The sequence below is a fragment of the Eulemur rufifrons genome, chromosome 14 (genome assembly GCF_041146395.1).
Source record: "Eulemur rufifrons isolate Redbay chromosome 14, OSU_ERuf_1, whole genome shotgun sequence".
NCBI classification, from domain to species: Eukaryota; Metazoa; Chordata; class Mammalia; order Primates; family Lemuridae; genus Eulemur; species Eulemur rufifrons.
Genome location: NC_090996.1, coordinates 9,895,551 through 9,921,802, shown reverse-complemented (window position 1 = coordinate 9,921,802; position 26,252 = coordinate 9,895,551). Strand labels below are relative to the sequence as shown.

Sequence of the window (26,252 nt, the reverse complement as noted above, 5' to 3'; positions counted from 1 at the left end):
GGAACCCCCTGATGACCAAGGAATGAGCACTCGGCTCTGCTGGACTTGGCGGGGCAGGGTCACCCCAGATGGCCACAGCAGGCTGTGCTTTCCTCTGAACCCACAGACCCAAGAACTCCTGGACATCCCAGGCTGGGCACTGGCCCAGGTGTGGCCACAATCTGCACCCCATGTCCTGGAGGGGTACCTATAGGACAATAGGAAGGGCTTGAAAAGAGGGACGAGGGAGTCTCCTCGAATGGTCTGGGGCCGAACGCAGGGTGCCCTTCTCCTCTCTCGCTGGGGCCCGGCCCCTCTCGTCCACCTCCCACCTCCCTCTGGGGGTCCCCTCCATTCTCCCAGGCTGCCGCTGGCCCTGGGCGCCCGTCTTTCGGGGTGATAAGGCTGATCATTCACATGCCTGTGTGCTGCCAGGAAGGGGCTCCTCCTCCCTCTGCCCTTTGGCCTGGAGCGGGTCCTGCACCTTCGGTCATGAGGGAAGCACCCCAGCTGACTCAGGTCCAGGCTGGCCCCCAATCCCCAGCGTCAGGGACCAAAGGTCTCCGGGGCCCATTTATTTCTGAGCTTCGCTGGCTGACGTCCATTCTGCGGGGTCCCCGAGAGCGAAGCTCCTATGCCGAGGCTGGCGACGGCACTGTGTCTGCTGGCCCTGATCCTCCAGCTCCCGAGCCCCCATGCTGCGGCTGAGCAGGGTGAGTGACCCCAACCCCGGGGAGGGCTGCCTCTGGGGCACTGTTGGGGCCCCCCGAGAGCTCAGCCTTACGCCTGGACTTCTCTCCTCTGCCCGCGAGCTCTAGGGGAAGGGCCAGGTCTCTGGAGCCTTGAGGTCAGCTCTGTGAGCCTCAGTTTCCTCTCCAGAAAGGAAGAATCATAGCGCCTACTTGTCAGGGCTGCTGCCGGGGTGAAATGGAAGCCCCCGGGTTGATCCCAGCACACGACAGATGCCACCTGATGAGGGTCTGTCTGTAAGGAATGCTCCCGTCAACTCTCTCTCACCCCTCAGCCCTGCACCAGGGCCCAGGGTCTCCTTACACCACGCGGACACCCGCCTTACAGCCCCCTCCCTCCAACTCTCGTCCTGGCTGGTCCTGCCTCAGCCCACCCCTGCCTCCATTCCCGAGGATGTCACAGTGCTGTAGCCAAATAGGTACAAAATGGGGTTTCAGGAGCCCCAGATTCTAATCCTGCCGTGAACCAGCTGTGCACCCTGGGGCTACTCAGTGCACCTCTGGCCTCAGTTTCCCCCTGAAAAGACAAAGATTGGGGCCTCTGGGGATCCTCCCACCTCGGCTGCTTTGGGCTCCATGGCCACAGGGGACAAAGCTCAGGTCAGCAGTAGGTGACAGTGGGTCCTGGGAGGACCCTCCGAGAGCTACCCCCTGCCCCTTATCTGCCCCCAGAGAAGGAGGGAGGGGGACCAAGGCAGACACTGGAGCCGTAGGCATCAGGATTCCCCCCCTGAGATGTCACCCTGTGGGGATGTCACCCAGAGCTTCTCGCCTAGGAGTAGTAAAAAAATACCTATGATTCCTGCACTTTCTTCTTTTCTTTTCTTTTCTTTTCTTTTCTTTCTTTTCTTTTCTTTTCTTTTCTTTTCTTTTCTTTTCTTTCTTTTCTTTTCTTTCTTTCTTTCTTTTTTTTTTTTTTTGAGACAGTCTCATTCTGTCTCCCAGGCTAGAGAGCAGTGGCGTCATCATAGCTCACTGCAACCTCCAACTCCTGGGCTCAAGTGACCCTCCTGCCTCGGCCTCCCCAGTAGCTGAGAATACAGGCATAGGCCACCACGCCTGGCTAATTTTTTTTTTCCTTCTGGTTTTAGTAGAGAAGGGGTCTCGCTCTTTCTCAGGCTGGTCTCGAACTCCTGAGCTCAAGCGATCCTCCCATCTCAGCCCCCCAGAGTGCTAGGATTACAGGCGTGAGCCACCACGCCCAGCCATTTCCCGCACTTTCTAAGCTCCCGGACCGGACCGTTGGTCACGCATCTCTGACAGCGGCACTTTAGACAACACCGTGGGCCTTAGTAGCAGAGGATATTCCTGCTTCCTCCCATCCCTCCACCCCCTCTCCTTTCCTTTCTTTCCCTCTGCTTCTCCCTTCCCTCTTGCTTCTTCCCTTCCTTCCTCTCCCCTCCTCTTCCTTGCCCTCTCCTGGCCTCCCCTACATTCTGCATGCTGTGGCTCATGTCATCTCCAGCCTCAGTCTCCCCCTCTGTAAAATGGGAGCATCCAGACTCTCTGTCCCTGCTCCCCAAGATTCTGTGGGTCCCTTCTCCACGGTGCAGGGTCTCCAGGGCCCTGGCCAGCTCTGAGTGGCCTCTGACCCTTCCATATCTCCTCTGGGGACCCAGAGCCCCTCCTTGGGCCATGGAGCTGGGGATGACAGGACAGGGCGTGCGTGAGTCTAGAAAAACAGCCTAATTGCCCTTCCTGGTAGACACGCCCTCTTATCTTACAGCTCACCTGGTAATATTGCATATCAGCAAAACACAATGTCCTCTGCACTGGTCCAGCCCTGTCCTGCCTTGGCATGTGCCCTCTCACCCCCATACCTACATGAACGTCACCACAGCCAGGGAGCTAAGTCACCTGTCCACAACATGTGTTCCTCTGCCCTCCCTGCATACCTGGCCGGGCGCTTTCATCCACCCTGTGTTTCCACCACCGCGTCACACGCCCTCCTCCCGGAGAGTCTGAGGAACACACATTCAAGTGCTCACCGCTGTCCCCTCAACAGGACCCGCCTCCTCCTGGGAGCCTTCCCAGGAAGCTCCACTAACTCCCCACACCTCAAACCCATCCCTGCAACCTTCCGGGGGACCAATAAGAAACTGCACTTTCTCCCTGGGGCTGTCATAATAAGATCTCACTACCTGGGTGGCTTACAACAACAGAAACGTGTCTCACGGTTCCGGAGGCCAGAAGTCTACAACCGAGATGCGGGCAGGGCCACGCTCCCTTCGAAGGCGCTGGGCAAGGGTCTGTCCCAGGGTGTCTCCAGTTCTGGTGGTTTGCTGGCCATGTCTGGCCTTCCTTGGCTTGCAGACGCATGACCTCAATCTCTGCCTCCATCTTCACACGATGTTCTCCCCGTGTACGTGTCTCTGCGTCGGATTAGGGTCTACGCTAGTGACCTGAATTTAATTTGAGCGCCTGCAAAGACCCTATCTCCAAATTAGGTCACAGTCTAGGGTACTGTGGGGGCTTCAATTCAACTCATAACAGAAAGGATTGAGAGGAGACCCTGCTGGGGTGGCGGATGGGGAGTTGGCCTTTTATTTATTTTATTTATTTATTTGTTTTTGAGACAGAGTCTCACTCTGGTGCCCAGGCTAGAGTGAGTGCCGTGGCGTCAGCCTAGCTCACAGCAACCTCAAACTCCTGGGCTTAAGCAATCCTCCTGCTTCAGCCTCTCGAGTAGCTGGGACTACAAGCATGCGCCACCGTGCCCGGCTAATTTTTCTATATATATTTTTAGCTGTCCCTATAACTTCTTTCTATTTTTAGTAGAGACAAGGTCTCGCTCTTGCTCAGGCTGGTCTCGAACTCCTGACGTCGAGCGATCCACCCGCCTCGGCCTCCCAGAGAGCTAGGATTACAGGCGTGAGCCACCACGCCCGGCAGGAGTCGGCCTTTTAAAAAAAAGTTATTGCTATTAGCCAGAAAGAAGAGTGAGGAGGAAGCCAGTGGAGAGAAGAGGTGGGTGGCCCTGGTGGCATACCCCCACCCCCAACGCCCTCCAGTGAGGAGGCGGCTGCCTTGTCTGCCCGGCCCCTACCCAACCCGAAGGCCTGCCCCCCTGAGATCCAGGTGAACTCTTTTGGCCGCAGTATGAACAATCTATTTCTCTGTAGTTGGTCAAAAACAAGGGGTGGGGGAAGAATAGAACCAACATGAATGAAAAATCAGAGACGCGCCCTCACGGTGGATGTTATGAAACTGACTGCTTGGTGTGCCTGGGGGCCTCACCCCCAGCACTGCCCCAGGCCTGGCCCCCTTGGTCCCCTCAGCTCCCCCCCAGCCCTGCAGTCTAGAGCTTCTTTGTCACTCCACCCTCTCCCCACCTCTTGGGAGTCAGTGGGGTCAGGGCCTTCAGGGCAGGGTGGAGTGAAGATGCTGACCTTGAACCCTTGGACTCCTGTATCTGCCCCCGGCAGGAGCCAGGCCCAGGCTGGGACAGGGATGGGCCAGTTCCATCTTTGCCACAAGGACCACCGGTTCTGGGAGCCACAGGGCCTTCTTGGTCTCGTTGTACTGCTTCTCCTCCTCGTCCTTGGGGCAGCTGTGGCCTAGGTGGCCGACCCTGGCCACCAGCACCTCACAAATTGGGTGACTTCAGGCAACTAGTAGTGCCGAGATGACGGGCCCAAGACCTCTCATCAGGGTGTAGGCTGGACCGGTTACATAATCTGTAGAGCTCAGTGCAAAATAAACATGCAGGACCCTTTGTTCCAAGATTGTTAAGAATTTCCAGAAAAAGACAAGGACAAGAAGGCCCAGCATCTAGGCAATTGACTGAAAACAAATCAGATTTTTAAAAATTGATCAGAAAATACATTCCCAGTCACAGCTTTCTCAGCTACTGCAATGGGTGCACCATGGGAAGGGGGTTTTGAAAACTTCTAATGTTTCTTTAAGCATTTCTGTCTGTTTTTCAGAATGAGGGACTGGTTGGAAGGGGGACCTTTCTTCTATTGTTTTGATTTGTACATTTCTTTAATCATATTTTTTCAACTTCTTACTTTGAAAAATGCCAGACTTAAAAGAGAATAGATTTACATCGATTTTTAAATTTCTCAAACATTTTCTGTGATTCCATAATTTATATATGCTTGACTCCAGCTCTAAGCAAACAATTGTCGGAAACCAATTGACAGAAAACAAATTCTTCCAACTATCAGCTCGTGTTTCTTCCACCTTCTGTACACCCTAGGATGACTTAATCAAGTTTATGTTTTGTTTTTTCAAACAATTTTATCTGCTCTTGGGCTTATTTAGGTTTTTAATTATTTTTGAAAGAAAAACTATAACTACTAGTATTTACATTTTATCTTTTCATTTTTGAAAGATAATAAAAAGTCTATTAATTTACATCATTCTGGTGTGGATTAAGGGTAGTGATTGAGTGGGGAGGAGGCCGATTAGGAGGAGGGCAGAGGTCCCATAGGTACCACAAACCAGGTGGCTTAAACAACAGAAACGTATTATTGTCTCACTGTTCTGGAGGCTGGAAGTTCAAGATCAAGGTTTCAGCAGGGTTGGTTCCTTCTGAGTACTGGGAAGGAAAGTCTGTTCCATACTTCTCCCCAGCTGCTGGTGGTTTGCAGGCAATCTTTGGCATTGTTTGGCATGTAGAAGCCCTTACCTTCTTTTTCTCCCCTCTTCCTCCTCCTCCGTTTTTGTTTGTTTGTTTGTTTGTTTTGTTTTGTTTTGTTTTTTGAATAAAAAGGTGCACTGGCTAGAGTCTGCAGTGCAATGTTGAACAGAATTGGTGAGAGCAGACATCCCCCTCTTGCTCCTAATCCTGGGAGGAAACCTTCAGTTTTTTTAACATTAAGTACTGTCGTAGTGTTTTCATAGATGCTCTTTCTTGGGTTGAAGAAGTTCCCTTCTGTTACTAGTTTGCTGACATTTTTGATCTGGAATTAATGTTTGATCAGAAATTGATTTTTTCAAGTGCTTTTACCTGTGTCTATTGACATGCTCATATGGTTTTTCTTTTTTAGTTTGCTAATATGGTGAATAACATTGATTGGCTTTTAAATGTTAAACTAGTAGTGCATTCCTAGAATAAACCTCACTTGGCTGTGATGTGTTAGCCTTTTAATATATCATTCAATTTAATTTTTTAAAATTATGTTTAGAGTTTTTGCATCAGTGGTCATAAAGGATTTGGTGTGTGGTTTTATTTTCTAGTAATATCTTTGTCTGGTTTTTATATCAAAGTAGTGCTGGCTTTCTAGGATAAATGGAGACATATTCCCTCCTCTTCAATTTTTGGAAGGATTTATGTAGAATTTGGTATCATTTCTTTCATAACTATTTGTTAAAATTAACCAATGGAGCTATCTGGCCTGGAGTTTTCTTTGTGGGAAGGTTTTTAAGCTACAACTTTAATTTCTTCAGTAGATATAGGGCTGGCTGGGTGCAGTGGCTCACACCTGTAATCCTAGCACTCTGGGAGGCCAAGGCGGGAGGATTGCTTGAGGTCAGGAGTTTGAGACCATCCTGGGAAAGCGTGAAACCCCATCTCTACTAAAAATAGAAAGAAATTAGCCAGGTGTGGTGGTGCACACCTGTAGTCCCAGCTACTGGGGAGGCTGAGGCAGGAGAATTGCTTGAGCCCAGGAGTTCGAGGTTGCTGTGAGCTAAGTGATACCATGGCACTCTGGACTGGGCCACAGAGCGAGACTCTGTCTAAAAAAAAAAAAAAAAGATATAGGGCTAGTCAGGTAATCTGTTTCTTCTCAAGTGAGCTTTTATAGTTTTTGCCTTTCAGAGAATTTGTTCATTTCACCTTAGTTGTCAAATTTATTGGCATAAAATTTCTTTTTTATAATTTCTGTTTATAAAATTTCTTTTTAATATTTGTAGAATGTGAACTCCTTGGTAGTTTTCTTTATACTTCTTGTGTTTGAGGTTTGTTGAAGTTCTTCAATCTATGGACTTACAGTTTTTACCAAGTTTGAAAATTTGGGGTCATTGTTTCTTCACGTATTTTTTGGTTGCCCTTTCTCTCTTTGCCTTTAGGGACTCTAATTACCTGTACATTAGGCTGCTTAAAGTTGTTCCACGGCTCATTTGTGATCTTTTTACAATTTTTTAGATTCATTTTTTTCTCCATGTATTTCCATTTGGATAGTTTCTATTGCTATGCCTTCAAATCAGCGTTCCTTTCTTCTCCAATGTCTAGTCTGTCCTTCATCCCATCTGGTCTTTTTATCTCTAGAAGTTCTGTTTGGGTTTTTCCCTCCGTATTTCCCATGTCTCTATTTAATTGTTACACATATGGAATGCAATTGTTAAAGACTACTTTAAGGTCTTTCTCTGAGAATTCTTACATCTATGTCAGTTGTGGGTAGGATTCAATGGATTGACTACTATCCCCATTATAGGTTATGTTTTCTTATCTCTTTCTGCTTAGTAGTGATTGATGGATTTTACCTTGATGGGTACTGGGTTTCTTTGTATTCTTTTTTTTTTTTTAGACAGAGTCTCACTCTGTTGCCCAGGCTAGAGTGAGTGCCGTGGCGTCAGCCTAGCTCACAGCAACCTCAAACTCCTGAGTTCAAGCGATCCTCCTGTCTCAGCCTCCCAAGTAGCTGGGACTACAGGCATGAGCCACCATGCCCGGCTAATTTTTTCTATATATATTTTTAGCTGTCCATATAATTTCTTTCTATTTTTAGTAGAGATGGGGTCTCGCTCTTGCTCAGGCTGGTCTCGAACTCCTGAGCTCAAACGATCCGCCCACCTCGGCCTCCCAGAGTGCTAGGATTACAGGCATGAGCCACCACGCCCGGCCTCTTTGTATTCTTTTAAATCTTGAGATTTGTTCTGGGAATGCAGTTAAGTTACCTAGAAACAGTTTTGACACAGGAAAGTGACTCCCAGTGTTGGGAATCACTTGAAGTGTAAGTGGGTCCTGGCTTCATGCAGGAAAGAATTCAGGAGCAAACCGACAATATAGAGTGAATGCGAGTTTTATTTGTAATAGAAAGTATAGATAATCTACTCCACAGATGGAGCAGAGGCTAGCTCTCCCTGTGGAGGAGAACCAGTCCCATGGTTAACGTAGCCCCTCTATTTAAGCAACAGCTTAATTATAGGCTAAACAAGGGGAGGAGTATTCATGTTATTTCTTGGGAAGGGGCGGTGTTTTCCTAGAATTAGGCTGACGCCCTAATTTTGACTACATACGGTCCAACGGGGAGTGTCAGGGTCAGGTACTTGATGGGAGTCGAGGTCTCCTTAGAAACTTTTATGGTAATGAGGGTATAATAAAGCGCTAAGGTCAAGAGGTGGTCAATTTCTCCACCATCTCGGTTCTAACTGGTTGGAACTTGTCCTAGCTCCACCCTGTTTCCATCAGGGTAGTTTGAAACTTTGCTTTGAGAGTTCCTGATCAGTTAGGCAATGGCTGCATGATTAAACAATGCTGGAAGCAGTGCCTGCCAGTTCCCTGTCTCAGTGTGATCCATTCAAGTCTCATTGTTATGATTCCTTTAGGTGGGTCCAGAGAATTGCTCAGTCTAGGGCTGTATTCCCCGTTACTGAAGCAAAGGCTTCCGGATCAGCAGTCCCCAACGTTTTGGGTACCAGGGACTGTTTTCTTGGAAGAAAATTTTCCAATGGACAGGGACAGCGGTGTTCGGGGGGCGGGGGGAGGTGGAAATGGTTTCAGGATGACCCAAGTGCATTACATTTATTGTGCACTGTATTTCTATTATTATTACATTGTAATATATAATGAAATAATTATACAACACACTATAGGCTGGGGACCCCTGCTCTGCCTGATGCCCTGTGAAGTATGAGTTTTCCCAGTTTGGCTGGTGGGAACAGCGTTGTTCCTTGCCCTCTCTGAGAGCCAAGCCCTGTTCCTTCTCGTCATTTCCGGCAGTGTCTCCCTGGCCTCGGGTATTTTCCGCATGAGCCTGCACTGGTCAGTCCTGGGCTGATCTCTGAGGATCTCTGTGCAGCTCTCTCCTCTCCAGTAACTCTATCCTATGAACTTGAGCTGCCTTGGTCTCCCAAGACTCTCACCTGCATCTCCTCAACTCCAGGGATCTGCCGGGCTCCACCTGGGTTAAGCTTCCCTGCATGGCTGCCTGGAAACGTTCTCAAGCCGATAAGCTGGGTAACTGTAGGGCTCTCTTCATTTGTTTACCACCTCTCGGGAATCACTGTCCTTTGCTGTCTGATATCCATATATTAAAAATCGCTGTTTAATATCTTTGGTACGGGTATGGGGCGGGTGTGTTGTTTCAGGTAAGAGGGTAAATCCAACCCGTTTTACGCCATCTTGGTTGGAAGCGGAAGTGCAATAATTACTGCTAGGCGGGCCCTTTCCTTAGGGTTTACTCCATTTCACATATTTGGCCAATTAAAATTTTTAAAATGTCTTCGACTGCATGTATAAAATGAATACAATCAGCCCTCTATATCCATGGCTTCTGAATCTGTGTATTCAACCAATGTCATATCAAAAATATTGGGGAAAAACATGGATGGTCGCATCTGCACTGAATATATACAGACTTTCCCCCGCTCAGCACAATTCCCTAAACATTACAGTGCAACAGCTATTTACGCAGAGTTTCCATTGTAGTAGGTATCATAAGTAAACTTAGAGATGATGTGAAGTACACAGGGGATGTGCGTAGGTTATACGCAGTAACTGTGCCATTTTGTAGTAGGGGGATTCGAGCATCCATGGATTTTGGTGCCCATGGAACATCTTGGACCTCATTCCCCACGGATACTGAGGGATGACTGTATTTTGTATTTTCTGTTTAAAGATTTCAGTGTTCGGATTAATAAGCCAAACCTTTCCAAGTACTTAAGAAATTCCATAAATCTAATAAATTGAATGTACATTTTTAAAACTTCTGAAAACATAAGTAATTCTAGAAGTCTAATAAATTAAGCGTATAAGTGTGGTGAATCTTGCCTTCTCTTGCATGTTTTAACACTGTTTACAACCTTAGCAAGATTTTAATATAAAGTCACAAGTCTAAATCCCTCACCCGTATGTTTTACGTTGCAACTACGATGTTGGCATGTTATTCCAGTAGGCCATTAAAAATATATTAGACTGAACATTAGAAGCATATTAAATCCGAAATGTGAATGGATTATTTAATACAAAAATATTAATACTATAGGTTTGAATTTCTTAAGGATGACTACAGTCATCCTATACGTTCCTGGGACTAAAGGAAGCTCCTCCCTGTATTAGGTGGGACATTTTTGTATCTGCTGTCACAAATATGCACAAACTGTATACTAGCTCAATCACAATGGGTGTTTTTTCCTTCTTGCTCCTATAACAATACAAGCCAAGAGTTGCTGATTGGCAGGAAGCTTTCTTGTGTTGGTTCAGGGGCCTGTGTTCCTTCATGCTGAGCTTCATGCTTCCCTACCGACCTGCTCCCCATCTGCCTCCACCGGGCAGAAGGGAAGAACAATGGGTATCATCAGGGAAGTTTTTAAAGCCAGGTTTTAGCATCGATCCGGGGTGCCCACATTCCACTGCAAAGGACTGAGTCACGTCTAATACGTACTTTCCTGAAAGCTGACTCCAGGGTTGGGCAAAAGATCTCTTCCCTCCACAGGCACAACCTGCTGTGGCCCCGCCGGCTCCAGGCCCAGCCCTACCCCCGCCCCTTCTTCTTGCTCCACTTCTATGGGGTGAGGTCCTGGTGCCTGATTTCTGACTGAGACGTAAGCACGCTGGGCCAAGTGCCACAGACTTTCCAGAGCACAGAGTGCAAACTCAGAGGACTTCCCAGGTGGGAAGGAGGATGGTGACGCCAGGATACTAACTGCCCTTTCTCTCTTGCAGACCTCAGAGAGGACAGTGCTGTGTGGGATGGAGGGGGGTACATCTACCCAGAGGACCTCGGGGACATGCTGGCTGACAGCTATGAGGCAGGTGAGCAGACATACTGAGGGATCTGGGAAAGGGTCACACCCACAAATGGACACAGCCATCCCCACCAGGCTGGTGAAACCAGTAAAGTGTAGGGTCTGTGACAGCTTAGGACCTGGGGTGAGGAACGACAATCCAAAGCTGGAAGGACCCAACCAGGGAATGTGGGAGGGGATTAAGCTAAGGTCACTTCCTAACAGCAGACAAGGGAGGGAAGGACACACATGCACTGGAGAGCATGGACTCCACCAGCTCTCACAAGGGACGGGGACAGCGTCACTATTCTAACAAGCTTTCTGTAAAAACTTGAAGTACAACACCATAGACAATGGGCAGAACTTGAGAAAATCCCTAAAAAAATGTTATATCTTCAACAGCTTATAGCAATGATACCACTGTACCAACAAACACAACAAAGTCCATTATGCCACGAGCTGGCGACAGTGACAATAAAAACTCATCCACAGACACTCCATTACAAACTGACAGAACCACAGTCACAGCCACACCTGGGGCGAGTCCCACTGAGTACCGCATATCACCAAAAATTCTAGATAACATGACCACACATGTCAGCACTTCTATTGAGCATAGTATTTCAGAAACAATTGAAAAAGACACCGGTGAATCTACAAGGACAAGGAGACAAAAAAGCAACATTTCAATAAGTAATTTACACAGTAGCGTATATTATAGCAGTCCCACTGAAGCCACCTCTTCTCCTCTCACAGTGGAAGACACCATCTACAGTTTGTCAGCCGCCAGTGAAGGCAGCAGTTCATTCACCACAGGCCTTGTCACCCCCACACCTGGGACCAGTCCGAGTGCGGCCACCACAGCATCAACAACACCAAGTGCTCCCACCACTTCTATAGAAGCCCTTTCGTTTTCTGACCCTGGTGCTGGCACCAACACACATTTGTCAACTGCGAGTGAAGCCAGCACCCTCTTTAGCACTGCACCTGGCACAAGTCCCACTGAGGCCAGCACACCTGCTGTTGATGCCATCACATCTTTGACCACCTCAGTTGAGGCCACTTCTTCTCCTCCCACAGAGGAAGGCACGACCGTGAGTTTGTCAACCCTAGGTGAAGGCCGCACTTCATTCACCACTGTCCTTTTCAGCACCACTCCTGTGACCAGTCCTACTGAGGCCAGCACAGCAGCAACTACCCCAAGTGCTACCAGCACATATTTGCCCACTTCTACAGAAGCCATTTCACCTTCTGCCCCTGGTGCTGGCACCAGCACACCTTTGTCAAGTGCGAGTGAAGCCAGCAGGCCAACAGCCAGCACCCTCTTTACCACTGCACCTGGTACCAGTCCCACTGAGGCCAGCACACCTGCTGTTGATGCCATAACGTCTTTCACCACCTCAGTTGAGGCCAATTCTTCTTCTCCCACAGAGGAAGGCACGACTCCGAATTGGTCAACCGCCAGTGAAGGCAGCAGTTCATTCACCACAGGCCTTGTCAGCACCACACCTGGGACCAGTGAGAGTGAAGCCACCACAGCATCAACAACCCAAAGTGCTACCACCACATATTTGCCGACTTCTACGGAAGCCATTTCGTCTCCTGGCCGGGTCAGCACCACACCTGGGACCATTCCTACTGAGGCCAGAACAGCAGCAAAAACCCCAAGTGCTACCACAACATATTTGCCCACTTCTGCAGAAGCCATTTCTTCTTCTGCCCCTGATGCTGGCACCAACACACCTTTGTCAACTGCGAGTGAAGGCAGCAGTCCAACAGCAAGTACCATCTACAGCACTATACTTGGCACCAGTCCCTCAGTAGCCACCACATCTCCGGTTCGTGCGACCACATCTTTTACCACTGCAGTTGAGGCTACTTCTTCTCCATGGACAGCGGAAGGCACGACCGTGACTTTGTCAACTGCCAGTCAAAGCAGCAGTCCATTCACCACTGTCCTTGTCAGCACCAAACCAGGGACCACTCCTAATGAGTCCAGCACAGCGGCAACAACCCCAGGTGCTACCACCACATACTTGCCCACTTCTACAGAAGCCATTTCTTCTGCTGCCCCTGATGCTGGCACCACCACACCTTTGTCAACTGCCAGTGAAGCCAGCAGTCCAACCGCAAGTACCCTCTTCAGCACTTCACGTGGCACCAGTCCCACAGTGGACACCACATCTCCTGTTGATGCGACCACATCGTTCACCACTGTACTTGAGGCTACTTCTTCTCCATCGACGGCAGAAGGCACGACCGTCACCTTGTCAACTGCCAGTGAAGGCAGCAGTGCATTCACCGCTGTCCTTGTCAGCACCACATCGGGGACCACTCCTACTGAGTCCAGCACAGCGGCAACAACCCCAGGTGCTACCAGCACATATTTGCCCACTTCCACAGAAGCCATTGCAACCTCAGGACCTGATGCTGGAACCACCACACTTTTGTCAACTGCCAGTGAAGCCAGCAGTCCGACCGCAAGTACCCTCTTCAGCACGTCACGTGGCACCAGTCCCACAGTGGACACCACATCTCCTGTTGATGAGACCACATCGTTGACCACTGTACTTGAGGCTACTTCTTCTCCATCGACAGCTGAAGGCACGACCGTCACTTTGTCAACTGCCAGTGAAGGCAGCAGTCCATTCACCACTGTCGTTGGCAACAGCACACCTGGGACGACTAGTACTGTGTCCAGCACCGAGGCATCAACCCCAGGTGCTACTACCACATATTTGCCCACTTCTACCGAAGCCGGTTCATCTTCTGCCCCTGATGCTGGCACCACCACACCTTTGTCAACTGCGCGTGACGGCAGCAGTCCAACAGCAAGTACCATCTACAGCACTATACGTGGCACCAGTCCCACAGTGGCCACCACATCTCCTGTTGATGCCACCACATCTTTGACCACCGTAGTTGAGGCTACTTCTTCTCCATGGGCAGCGGAAGGCACAACTGTGACTTTGTCCACTGCCAGTGAAGCCAGCAGTCCATTCACCACTGTCCTTGTCAGCACCACACATGCCACCAGTCCAACTGAGTCTAGCAAATCGGCAACAACCCCAGATGCTACTACCACGTATTTGCCCACTTCTACAGAAGCCATTTCTTCTTCTGCTCCTGATGCTGGCATCACCACACCTTTGTCAACTGCCAGTGAAGCCAGCAGTCCATTCACCACTGTCCTTGTCAGCACCACATCGGGGACCATTCCTACTGAGTCCAGAACAGCGGCCACATCCCCAAGTGCTACCACAACATATTTGCCCACTTCTGCAGAAGCCATTTCTTCTTCTGCCCCTGATGCTGGCACCAACACACCTTTGTCAACTGCGAGTGAAGGCAGCAGTCCAACAGCAAGTACCATCTACAGCACTATACTTGGCACCAGTCCCTCAGTAGCCACCACATCTCCGGTTCATGCGACCACATCTTTTACCACTGCAGTTGAGGCTACTTCTTCTCCATGGACAGCGGAAGGCACGACCGTGACTTTGTCAACTGCCAGTCAAAGCAGCAGTCCATTCACCACTGTCCTTGTCAGCACCAAACCAGGGACCACTCCTAATGAGTCCAGCACAGCGGCAACAACCCCAGGTGCTACCACCACGTACTTGCCCACTTCTACAGAAGCCATTTCTTCTGCTGCCCCTGATGCTGGCACCACCACACCTTTGTCAACTGCCAGTGAAGCCAGCAGTCCAACCGCAAGTACCCTCTTCAGCACTTCACGTGGCACCAGTCCCACAGTGGACACCACATCTCCTGTTGATGCGACCACATCGTTCACCACTGTACTTGAGGCTACTTCTTCTCCATCGACGGCAGAAGGCACGACCGTCACCTTGTCAACTGCCAGTGAAGGCAGCAGTGCATTCACCGCTGTCCTTGTCAGCACCACATCGGGGACCACTCCTACTGAGTCCAGCACAGTGGCAACAACCCCAGGTGCTACCAGCACATATTTGCCCACTTCCACAGAAGCCATTGCAACCTCAGGACCTGATGCTGGAACCACCACACTTTTGTCAACTGCCAGTGAAGCCAGCAGTCCGACCGCAAGTACCCTCTTCAGCACGTCACGTGGCACCAGTCCCACAGTGGACACCACATCTCCTGTTGATGAGACCACATCGTTGACCACTGTACTTGAGGCTACTTCTTCTCCATCGACAGCTGAAGGCACGACCGTCACTTTGTCAACTGCCAGTGAAGGCAGCAGTCCATTCACCACTGTCGTTGGCAACAGCACACCTGGGACGACTAGTACTGTGTCCAGCACCGAGGCATCAACCCCAGGTGCTACTACCACATATTTGCCCACTTCTACCGAAGCCGGTTCATCTTCTGCCCCTGATGCTGGCACCACCACACCTTTGTCAACTGCGCGTGACGGCAGCAGTCCAACAGCAAGTACCATCTACAGCACTATACGTGGCACCAGTCCCACAGTGGCCACCACATCTCCTGTTGATGCCACCACATCTTTGACCACCGTAGTTGAGGCTACTTCTTCTCCATGGGCAGCGGAAGGCACAACTGTGACTTTGTCCACTGCCAGTGAAGCCAGCAGTCCATTCACCACTGTCCTTGTCAGCACCACACATGCCACCAGTCCAACTGAGTCCAGCAAATCGGCAACAACCCCAGATGCTACTACCACGTATTTGCCCACTTCTACAGAAGCCATTTCTTCTTCTGCTCCTGATGCTGGCATCACCACACCTTTGTCAACTGCCAGTGAAGCCAGCAGTCCATTCACCACTGTCCTTGTCAGCACCACATCGGGGACCATTCCTACTGAGTCCAGAACAGCGGCCACATCCCCAAGTGCTACCACAACATATTTGCCCACTTCTGCAGAAGCCATTTCTTCTTCTGCCCCTGATGCTGGCACCAACACACCTTTGTCAACTGCGAGTGAAGGCAGCAGTCCAACAGCAAGTACCATCTACAGCACTATACTTGGCACCAGTCCCTCAGTAGCCACCACATCTCCGGTTCATGCGACCACATCTTTTACCACTGCAGTTGAGGCTACTTCTTCTCCATGGACAGCGGAAGGCACGACCGTGACTTTGTCAACTGCCAGTCAAAGCAGCAGTCCATTCACCACTGTCCTTGTCAGCACCAAACCAGGGACCACTCCTAATGAGTCCAGCACAGCGGCAACAACCCCAGGTGCTACCACCACATACTTGCCCACTTCTACAGAAGCCATTTCTTCTGCTGCCCCTGATGCTGGCACCACCACACCTTTGTCAACTGCCAGTGAAGCCAGCAGTCCAACCGCAAGTACCCTCTTCAGCACTTCACGTGGCACCAGTCCCACAGTGGACACCACATCTCCTGTTGATGCGACCACATCGTTCACCACTGTACTTGAGGCTACTTCTTCTCCATCGACGGCAGAAGGCACGACCGTCACCTTGTCAACTGCCAGTGAAGGCAGCAGTGCATTCACCGCTGTCCTTGTCAGCACCACATCGGGGACCACTCCTACTGAGTCCAGCACAGTGGCAACAACCCCAGGTGCTACCAGCACATATTTGCCCACTTCCACAGAAGCCATTGCAACCTCAGGACCTGATGCTGGAACCACCACACTTTTGTCAACTGCCAGTGAAGCCAGCAGTCCGACCGCAAGTACCCTCTTCAGCACGTCACGTGGCACCAGTCCCACAGTGGACACCACATCTCCTGTTGATGAGACCACATCGTTGACCACTGTACTTGAGGCTACTTCTTCTCCATCGACAGCTGAAGGCACGACCGTCACTTTGTCAACTGCCAGTGAAGGCAGCAGTCCATTCACCACTGTCGTTGGCAACAGCACACCTGGGACGACTAGTACTGTGTCCAGCACCGAGGCATCAACCCCAGGTGCTACTACCACATATTTGCCCACTTCTACCGAAGCCGGTTCATCTTCTGCCCCTGATGCTGGCACCACCACACCTTTGTCAACTGCGCGTGACGGCAGCAGTCCAACAGCAAGTACCATCTACAGCACTATACGTGGCACCAGTCCCACAGTGGCCACCACATCTCCTGTTGATGCCACCACATCTTTGACCACCGTAGTTGAGGCTACTTCTTCTCCATGGGCAGCGGAAGGCACAACTGTGACTTTGTCCACTGCCAGTGAAGCCAGCAGTCCATTCACCACTGTCCTTGTCAGCACCACACATGCCACCAGTCCAACTGAGTCCAGCAAATCGGCAACAACCCCAGATGCTACTACCACGTATTTGCCCACTTCTACAGAAGCCATTTCTTCTTCTGCTCCTGATGCTGGCATCACCACACCTTTGTCAACTGCCAGTGAAGCCAGCAGTCCATTCACCACTGTCCTTGTCAGCACCACATCGGGGACCATTCCTACTGAGTCCAGAACAGCGGCCACATCCCCAAGTGCTACCACAACATATTTGCCCACTTCTGCAGAAGCCATTTCTTCTTCTGCCCCTGATGCTGGCACCAACACACCTTTGTCAACTGCGAGTGAAGGCAGCAGTCCAACAGCAAGTACCATCTACAGCACTATACTTGGCACCAGTCCCTCAGTAGCCACCACATCTCCGGTTCATGCGACCACATCTTTTACCACTGCAGTTGAGGCTACTTCTTCTCCATGGACAGCGGAAGGCACGACCGTGACTTTGTCAACTGCCAGTCAAAGCAGCAGTCCATTCACCACTGTCCTTGTCAGCACCAAACCAGGGACCACTCCTAATGAGTCCAGCACAGCGGCAACAACCCCAGGTGCTACCACCACATACTTGCCCACTTCTACAGAAGCCATTTCTTCTGCTGCCCCTGATGCTGGCACCACCACACCTTTGTCAACTGCCAGTGAAGCCAGCAGTCCAACCGCAAGTACCCTCTTCAGCACTTCACGTGGCACCAGTCCCACAGTGGACACCACATCTCCTGTTGATGCGACCACATCGTTCACCACTGTACTTGAGGCTACTTCTTCTCCATCGACGGCAGAAGGCACGACCGTCACCTTGTCAACTGCCAGTGAAGGCAGCAGTGCATTCACCGCTGTCCTTGTCAGCACCACATCGGGGACCACTCCTACTGAGTCCAGCACAGTGGCAACAACCCCAGGTGCTACCAGCACATATTTGCCCACTTCCACAGAAGCCATTGCAACCTCAGGACCTGATGCTGGAACCACCACACTTTTGTCAACTGCCAGTGAAGCCAGCAGTCCGACCGCAAGTACCCTCTTCAGCACGTCACGTGGCACCAGTCCCACAGTGGACACCACATCTCCTGTTGATGAGACCACATCGTTGACCACTGTACTTGAGGCTACTTCTTCTCCATCGACAGCTGAAGGCACGACCGTCACTTTGTCAACTGCCAGTGAAGGCAGCAGTCCATTCACCACTGTCGTTGGCAACAGCACACCTGGGACGACTAGTACTGTGTCCAGCACCGAGGCATCAACCCCAGGTGCTACTACCACATATTTGCCCACTTCTACCGAAGCCGGTTCATCTTCTGCCCCTGATGCTGGCACCACCACACCTTTGTCAACTGCGCGTGACGGCAGCAGTCCAACAGCAAGTACCATCTACAGCACTATACGTGGCACCAGTCCCACAGTGGCCACCACATCTCCTGTTGATGCCACCACATCTTTGACCACCGTAGTTGAGGCTACTTCTTCTCCATGGGCAGCGGAAGGCACAACTGTGACTTTGTCCACTGCCAGTGAAGCCAGCAGTCCATTCACCACTGTCCTTGTCAGCACCACACATGCCACCAGTCCAACTGAGTCCAGCAAATCGGCAACAACCCCAGATGCTACTACCACGTATTTGCCCACTTCTACAGAAGCCATTTCTTCTTCTGCTCCTGATGCTGGCATCACCACACCTTTGTCAACTGCCAGTGAAGCCAGCAGTCCATTCACCACTGTCCTTGTCAGCACCACATCGGGGACCATTCCTACTGAGTCCAGAACAGCGGCCACATCCCCAAGTGCTACCACAACATATTTGCCCACTTCTGCAGAAGCCATTTCTTCTTCTGCCCCTGATGCTGGCACCAACACACCTTTGTCAACTGCGAGTGAAGGCAGCAGTCCAACAGCAAGTACCATCTACAGCACTATACTTGGCACCAGTCCCTCAGTAGCCACCACATCTCCGGTTCATGCGACCACATCTTTTACCACTGCAGTTGAGGCTACTTCTTCTCCATGGACAGCGGAAGGCACGACCGTGACTTTGTCAACTGCCAGTCAAAGCAGCAGTCCATTCACCACTGTCCTTGTCAGCACCAAACCAGGGACCACTCCTAATGAGTCCAGCACAGCGGCAACAACCCCAGGTGCTACCACCACATACTTGCCCACTTCTACAGAAGCCATTTCTTCTGCTGCCCCTGATGCTGGCACCACCACACCTTTGTCAACTGCCAGTGAAGCCAGCAGTCCAACCGCAAGTACCCTCTTCAGCACTTCACGTGGCACCAGTCCCACAGTGGACACCACATCTCCTGTTGGTGCGACCACATCGTTCACCACTGTACTTGAGGCTACTTCTTCTCCATCGACGGCAGAAGGCACGACCGTCACCTTGTCAACTGCCAGTGAAGGCAGCAGTGCATTCACCGCTGTCCTTGTCAGCACCACATCGGGGACCACTCCTACTGAGTCCAGCACAGTGGCAACAACCCCAGGTGCTACCAGCACATATTTGCCCACTTCCACAGAAGCCATTGCAACCTCAGGACCTGATGCTGGAACCACCACACTTTTGTCAACTGCCAGTGAAGCCAGCAGTCCGACCGCAAGTACCCTCTTCAGCACGTCACGTGGCACCAGTCCCACAGTGGACACCACATCTCCTGTTGATGAGACCACATCGTTGACCACTGTACTTGAGGCTACTTCTTCTCCATCGACAGCTGAAGGCACGACCGTCACTTTGTCAACTGCCAGTGAAGGCAGCAGTCCATTCACCACTGTCGTTGGCAACAGCACACCTGGGACGACTAGTACTGTGTCCAGCACCGAGGCATCAACCCCAGGTGCTACTACCACATATTTGCCCACTTCTACCGAAGCCGGTTCATCTTCTGCCCCTGATGCTGGCACCACCACACCTTTGTCAACTGCGCGTGACGGCAGCAGTCCAACAGCAAGTACCATCTACAGCACTATACGTGGCACCAGTCCCACAGTGGCCACCACATCTCCTGTTGATGCCACCACATCTTTGACCACCGTAGTTGAGGCTACTTCTTCTCCATGGGCAGCGGAAGGCACAACTGTGACTTTGTCCACTGCCAGTGAAGCCAGCAGTCCATTCACCACTGTCCTTGTCAGCACCACACATGCCACCAGTCCAACTGAGTCCAGCAAATCGGCAACAACCCCAGATGCTACTACCACGTATTTGCCCACTTCTACAGAAGCCATTTCTTCTTCTGCTCCTGATGCTGGCATCACCACACCTTTGTCAACTGCCAGTGAAGCCAGCAGTCCATTCACCACTGTCCTTGTCAGCACCACATCGGGGACCATTCCTACTGAGTCCAGAACAGCGGCCACATCCCCAAGTGCTACCACAACATATTTGCCCACTTCTGCAGAAGCCATTTCTTCTTCTGCCCCTGATGCTGGCACCAACACACCTTTGTCAACTGCGAGTGAAGGCAGCAGTCCAACAGCAAGTACCATCTACAGCACTATACTTGGCACCAGTCCCTCAGTAGCCACCACATCTCCGGTTCATGCGACCACATCTTTTACCACTGCAGTTGAGGCTACTTCTTCTCCATGGACAGCGGAAGGCACGACCGTGACTTTGTCAACTGCCAGTCAAAGCAGCAGTCCATTCACCACTGTCCTTGTCAGCACCAAACCAGGGACCACTCCTAATGAGTCCAGCACAGCGGCAACAACCCCAGGTGCTACCACCACATACTTGCCCACTTCTACAGAAGCCATTTCTTCTGCTGCCCCTGATGCTGGCACCACCACACCTTTGTCAACTGCCAGTGAAGCCAGCAGTCCAACCGCAAGTACCCTCTTCAGCACTTCACGTGGCACCAGTCCCACAGTGGACACCACATCTCCTGTTGGTGCGACCACATCGGTGACCACTGTACTTGAGGCTACTTCTTCTCCATCGACGGCAGAAGGCACGACCGTCACCTTGTCAACTGCCAGTGAAGGCAGCAGTGCATTCACCGCTGTCCTTGTCAGCACCACATCGGGGACCACTCCTACTGAGTCCAGCACAGTGGCAACAACCCCAGGTGCTACCAGCACATATTTGCCCACTTCCACAGAAGCCATTGCAACCTCAGGACCTGATGCTGGAACCACCACACTTTTGTCAACTGCCAGTGAAGCCAGCAGTCCGACCGCAAGTACCCTCTTCAGCACGTCACGTGGCACCAGTCCCACAGTGGACACCACATCTCCTGTTGATGAGACCACATCGTTGACCACTGTACTTGAGGCTACTTCTTCTCCATCGACAGCTGAAGGCACGACCGTCACTTTGTCAACTGCCAGTGAAGGCAGCAGTCCATTCACCACTGTCGTTGGCAACAGCACACCTGGGACGACTAGTACTGTGTCCAGCACCGAGGCATCAACCCCAGGTGCTACTACCACATATTTGCCCACTTCTACCGAAGCCGGTTCATCTTCTGCCCCTGATGCTGGCACCACCACACCTTTGTCAACTGCGCGTGACGGCAGCAGTCCAACAGCAAGTACCATCTACAGCACTATACGTGGCACCAGTCCCACAGTGGCCACCACATCTCCTGTTGATGCCACCACATCTTTGACCACCGTAGTTGAGGCTACTTCTTCTCCATGGGCAGCGGAAGGCACAACTGTGACTTTGTCCACTGCCAGTGAAGCCAGCAGTCCATTCACCACTGTCCTTGTCAGCACCACACATGCCACCAGTCCAACTGAGTCCAGCAAATCGGCAACAACCCCAGATGCTACTACCACGTATTTGCCCACTTCTACAGAAGCCATTTCTTCTTCTGCTCCTGATGCTGGCATCACCACACCTTTGTCAACTGCCAGTGAAGCCAGCAGTCCATTCACCACTGTCCTTGTCAGCACCACATCGGGGACCATTCCTACTGAGTCCAGAACAGCGGCCACATCCCCAAGTGCTACCACAACATATTTGCCCACTTCTGCAGAAGCCATTTCTTCTTCTGCCCCTGATGCTGGCACCAACACACCTTTGTCAACTGCGAGTGAAGGCAGCAGTCCAACAGCAAGTACCATCTACAGCACTATACTTGGCACCAGTCCCTCAGTAGCCACCACATCTCCGGTTCATGCGACCACATCTTTTACCACTGCAGTTGAGGCTACTTCTTCTCCATGGACAGCGGAAGGCACGACCGTGACTTTGTCAACTGCCAGTCAAAGCAGCAGTCCATTCACCACTGTCCTTGTCAGCACCAAACCAGGGACCACTCCTAATGAGTCCAGCACAGCGGCAACAACCCCAGGTGCTACCACCACATACTTGCCCACTTCTACAGAAGCCATTTCTTCTGCTGCCCCTGATGCTGGCACCACCACACCTTTGTCAACTGCCAGTGAAGCCAGCAGTCCAACCGCAAGTACCCTCTTCAGCACTTCACGTGGCACCAGTCCCACAGTGGACACCACATCTCCTGTTGGTGCGACCACATCGGTGACCACTGTACTTGAGGCTACTTCTTCTCCATCGACGGCAGAAGGCACGACCGTCACCTTGTCAACTGCCAGTGAAGGCAGCAGTGCATTCACCGCTGTCCTTGTCAGCACCACATCGGGGACCACTCCTACTGAGTCCAGCACAGTGGCAACAACCCCAGGTGCTACCAGCACATATTTGCCCACTTCCACAGAAGCCATTGCAACCTCAGGACCTGATGCTGGAACCACCACACTTTTGTCAACTGCCAGTGAAGCCAGCAGTCCGACCGCAAGTACCCTCTTCAGCACGTCACGTGGCACCAGTCCCACAGTGGACACCACATCTCCTGTTGATGAGACCACATCGTTGACCACTGTACTTGAGGCTACTTCTTCTCCATCGACAGCTGAAGGCACGACCGTCACTTTGTCAACTGCCAGTGAAGGCAGCAGTCCATTCACCACTGTCGTTGGCAACAGCACACCTGGGACGACTAGTACTGTGTCCAGCACCGAGGCATCAACCCCAGGTGCTACTACCACATATTTGCCCACTTCTACCGAAGCCGGTTCATCTTCTGCCCCTGATGCTGGCACCACCACACCTTTGTCAACTGCGCGTGACGGCAGCAGTCCAACAGCAAGTACCATCTACAGCACTATACGTGGCACCAGTCCCACAGTGGCCACCACATCTCCTGTTGATGCCACCACATCTTTGACCACCGTAGTTGAGGCTACTTCTTCTCCATGGGCAGCGGAAGGCACAACTGTGACTTTGTCCACTGCCAGTGAAGCCAGCAGTCCATTCACCACTGTCCTTGTCAGCACCACACATGCCACCAGTCCAACTGAGTCCAGCAAATCGGCAACAACCCCAGATGCTACTACCACGTATTTGCCCACTTCTACAGAAGCCATTTCTTCTTCTGCTCCTGATGCTGGCATCACCACACCTTTGTCAACTGCCAGTGAAGCCAGCAGTCCATTCACCACTGTCCTTGTCAGCACCACATCGGGGACCATTCCTACTGAGTCCAGAACAGCGGCCACATCCCCAAGTGCTACCACAACATATTTGCCCACTTCTGCAGAAGCCATTTCTTCTTCTGCCCCTGATGCTGGCACCAACACACCTTTGTCAACTGCGAGTGAAGGCAGCAGTCCAACAGCAAGTACCATCTACAGCACTATACTTGGCACCAGTCCCTCAGTAGCCACCACATCTCCGGTTCATGCGACCACATCTTTTACCACTGCAGTTGAGGCTACTTCTTCTCCATGGACAGCGGAAGGCACGACCGTGACTTTGTCAACTGCCAGTCAAAGCAGCAGTCCATTCACCACTGTCCTTGTCAGCACCAAACCAGGGACCACTCCTAATGAGTCCAGCACAGCGGCAACAACCCCAGGTGCTACCACCACATACTTGCCCACTTCTACAGAAGCCATTTCTTCTGCTGCCCCTGATGCTGGCACCACCACACCTTTGTCAACTGCCAGTGAAGCCAGCAGTCCAACCGCAAGTACCCTCTTCAGCACTTCACGTGGCACCAGTCCCACAGTGGACACCACATCTCCTGTTGGTGCGACCACATCGGTGACCACTGTACTTGAGGCTACTTCTTCTCCATCGACGGCAGAAGGCACGACCGTCACCTTGTCAACTGCCAGTGAAGGCAGCAGTGCATTCACCGCTGTCCTTGTCAGCACCACATCGGGGACCACTCCTACTGAGTCCAGCACAGTGGCAACAACCCCAGGTGCTACCAGCACATATTTGCCCACTTCCACAGAAGCCATTGCAACCTCAGGACCTGATGCTGGAACCACCACACTTTTGTCAACTGCCAGTGAAGCCAGCAGTCCGACCGCAAGTACCCTCTTCAGCACGTCACGTGGCACCAGTCCCACAGTGGACACCACATCTCCTGTTGATGAGACCACATCGTTGACCACTGTACTTGAGGCTACTTCTTCTCCATCGACAGCTGAAGGCACGACCGTCACTTTGTCAACTGCCAGTGAAGGCAGCAGTCCATTCACCACTGTCGTTGGCAACAGCACACCTGGGACGACTAGTACTGTGTCCAGCACCGAGGCATCAACCCCAGGTGCTACTACCACATATTTGCCCACTTCTACCGAAGCCGGTTCATCTTCTGCCCCTGATGCTGGCACCACCACACCTTTGTCAACTGCGCGTGACGGCAGCAGTCCAACAGCAAGTACCATCTACAGCACTATACGTGGCACCAGTCCCACAGTGGCCACCACATCTCCTGTTGATGCCACCACATCTTTGACCACCGTAGTTGAGGCTACTTCTTCTCCATGGGCAGCGGAAGGCACAACTGTGACTTTGTCCACTGCCAGTGAAGCCAGCAGTCCATTCACCACTGTCCTTGTCAGCACCACACATGCCACCAGTCCAACTGAGTCCAGCAAATCGGCAACAACCCCAGATGCTACTACCACGTATTTGCCCACTTCTACAGAAGCCATTTCTTCTTCTGCTCCTGATGCTGGCATCACCACACCTTTGTCAACTGCCAGTGAAGCCAGCAGTCCATTCACCACTGTCCTTGTCAGCACCACATCGGGGACCATTCCTACTGAGTCCAGAACAGCGGCCACATCCCCAAGTGCTACCACAACATATTTGCCCACTTCTGCAGAAGCCATTTCTTCTTCTGCCCCTGATGCTGGCACCAACACACCTTTGTCAACTGCGAGTGAAGGCAGCAGTCCAACAGCAAGTACCATCTACAGCACTATACTTGGCACCAGTCCCTCAGTAGCCACCACATCTCCGGTTCATGCGACCACATCTTTTACCACTGCAGTTGAGGCTACTTCTTCTCCATGGACAGCGGAAGGCACGACCGTGACTTTGTCAACTGCCAGTCAAAGCAGCAGTCCATTCACCACTGTCCTTGTCAGCACCAAACCAGGGACCACTCCTAATGAGTCCAGCACAGCGGCAACAACCCCAGGTGCTACCACCACATACTTGCCCACTTCTACAGAAGCCATTTCTTCTGCTGCCCCTGATGCTGGCACCACCACACCTTTGTCAACTGCCAGTGAAGCCAGCAGTCCAACCGCAAGTACCCTCTTCAGCACTTCACGTGGCACCAGTCCCACAGTGGACACCACATCTCCTGTTGGTGCGACCACATCGGTGACCACTGTACTTGAGGCTACTTCTTCTCCATCGACGGCAGAAGGCACGACCGTCACCTTGTCAACTGCCAGTGAAGGCAGCAGTGCATTCACCGCTGTCCTTGTCAGCACCACATCGGGGACCACTCCTACTGAGTCCAGCACAGTGGCAACAACCCCAGGTGCTACCAGCACATATTTGCCCACTTCCACAGAAGCCATTGCAACCTCAGGACCTGATGCTGGAACCACCACACTTTTGTCAACTGCCAGTGAAGCCAGCAGTCCGACCGCAAGTACCCTCTTCAGCACGTCACGTGGCACCAGTCCCACAGTGGACACCATATCTCCTGTTGATGAGACCACATCGTTGACCACTGTACTTGAGGCTACTTCTTCTCCATCGACAGCTGAAGGCACGACCGTCACTTTGTCAACTGCCAGTGAAGGCAGCAGTCCATTCACCACTGTCGTTGGCAACAGCACACCTGGGACGACTAGTACTGTGTCCAGCACCGAGGCATCAACCCCAGGTGCTACTACCACATATTTGCCCACTTCTACCGAAGCCGGTTCATCTTCTGCCCCTGATGCTGGCACCACCACACCTTTGTCAACTGCGCGTGACGGCAGCAGTCCAACAGCAAGTACCATCTACAGCACTATACGTGGCACCAAACCCACAGTGGCCACCACATCTCCTGTTGATGCCACCACATCTTTGACCACCGTAGTTGAGGCTACTTCTTCTCCATGGGCAGCGGAAG

General features: G+C 51.6%; 1 protein-coding gene across 1 annotated transcript; it reads left to right on the top strand.

Annotated features, from left to right (window-relative positions):
* The first annotated feature begins 613 nt into the window (after nucleotides 1–613).
* LOC138394601 (mucin-17-like) lies at nucleotides 614–25,899 on the top strand. The gene is made up of 8 exons (XM_069486757.1): nucleotides 614–692; nucleotides 10,564–10,653; nucleotides 12,057–15,575; nucleotides 15,663–15,812; nucleotides 15,966–17,747; nucleotides 17,901–21,240; nucleotides 21,412–25,781; nucleotides 25,874–25,899. The coding sequence occupies exons 1-8, from the start codon at nucleotides 614–616 to the stop codon at nucleotides 25,897–25,899; spliced, it is 13,356 nt and encodes a 4,451-aa protein (XP_069342858.1).
* Nucleotides 25,900–26,252: the final 353 nt, after the last annotated feature.

What these genes read in the sequence shown, in the direction of transcription:
- LOC138394601 (XM_069486757.1), top strand. Translation starts at nt 614, where the DNA reads ATGCCGAGGCTGGCGACGGCACTGTGTCTGCTGGCCCTGATCCTCCAG. An exon ending in CACAGCGGCAACAACCCCAG is followed by an intron (nt 15,813 to 15,965) that starts GTGCTACCACCA and finishes CCAGTCCCACAG; the next exon opens with TGGACACCACATCTCCTGTT. An exon ending in CACAGTGGCAACAACCCCAG is followed by an intron (nt 17,748 to 17,900) that starts GTGCTACCAGCA and finishes CCAGTCCCACAG; the next exon opens with TGGACACCACATCTCCTGTT.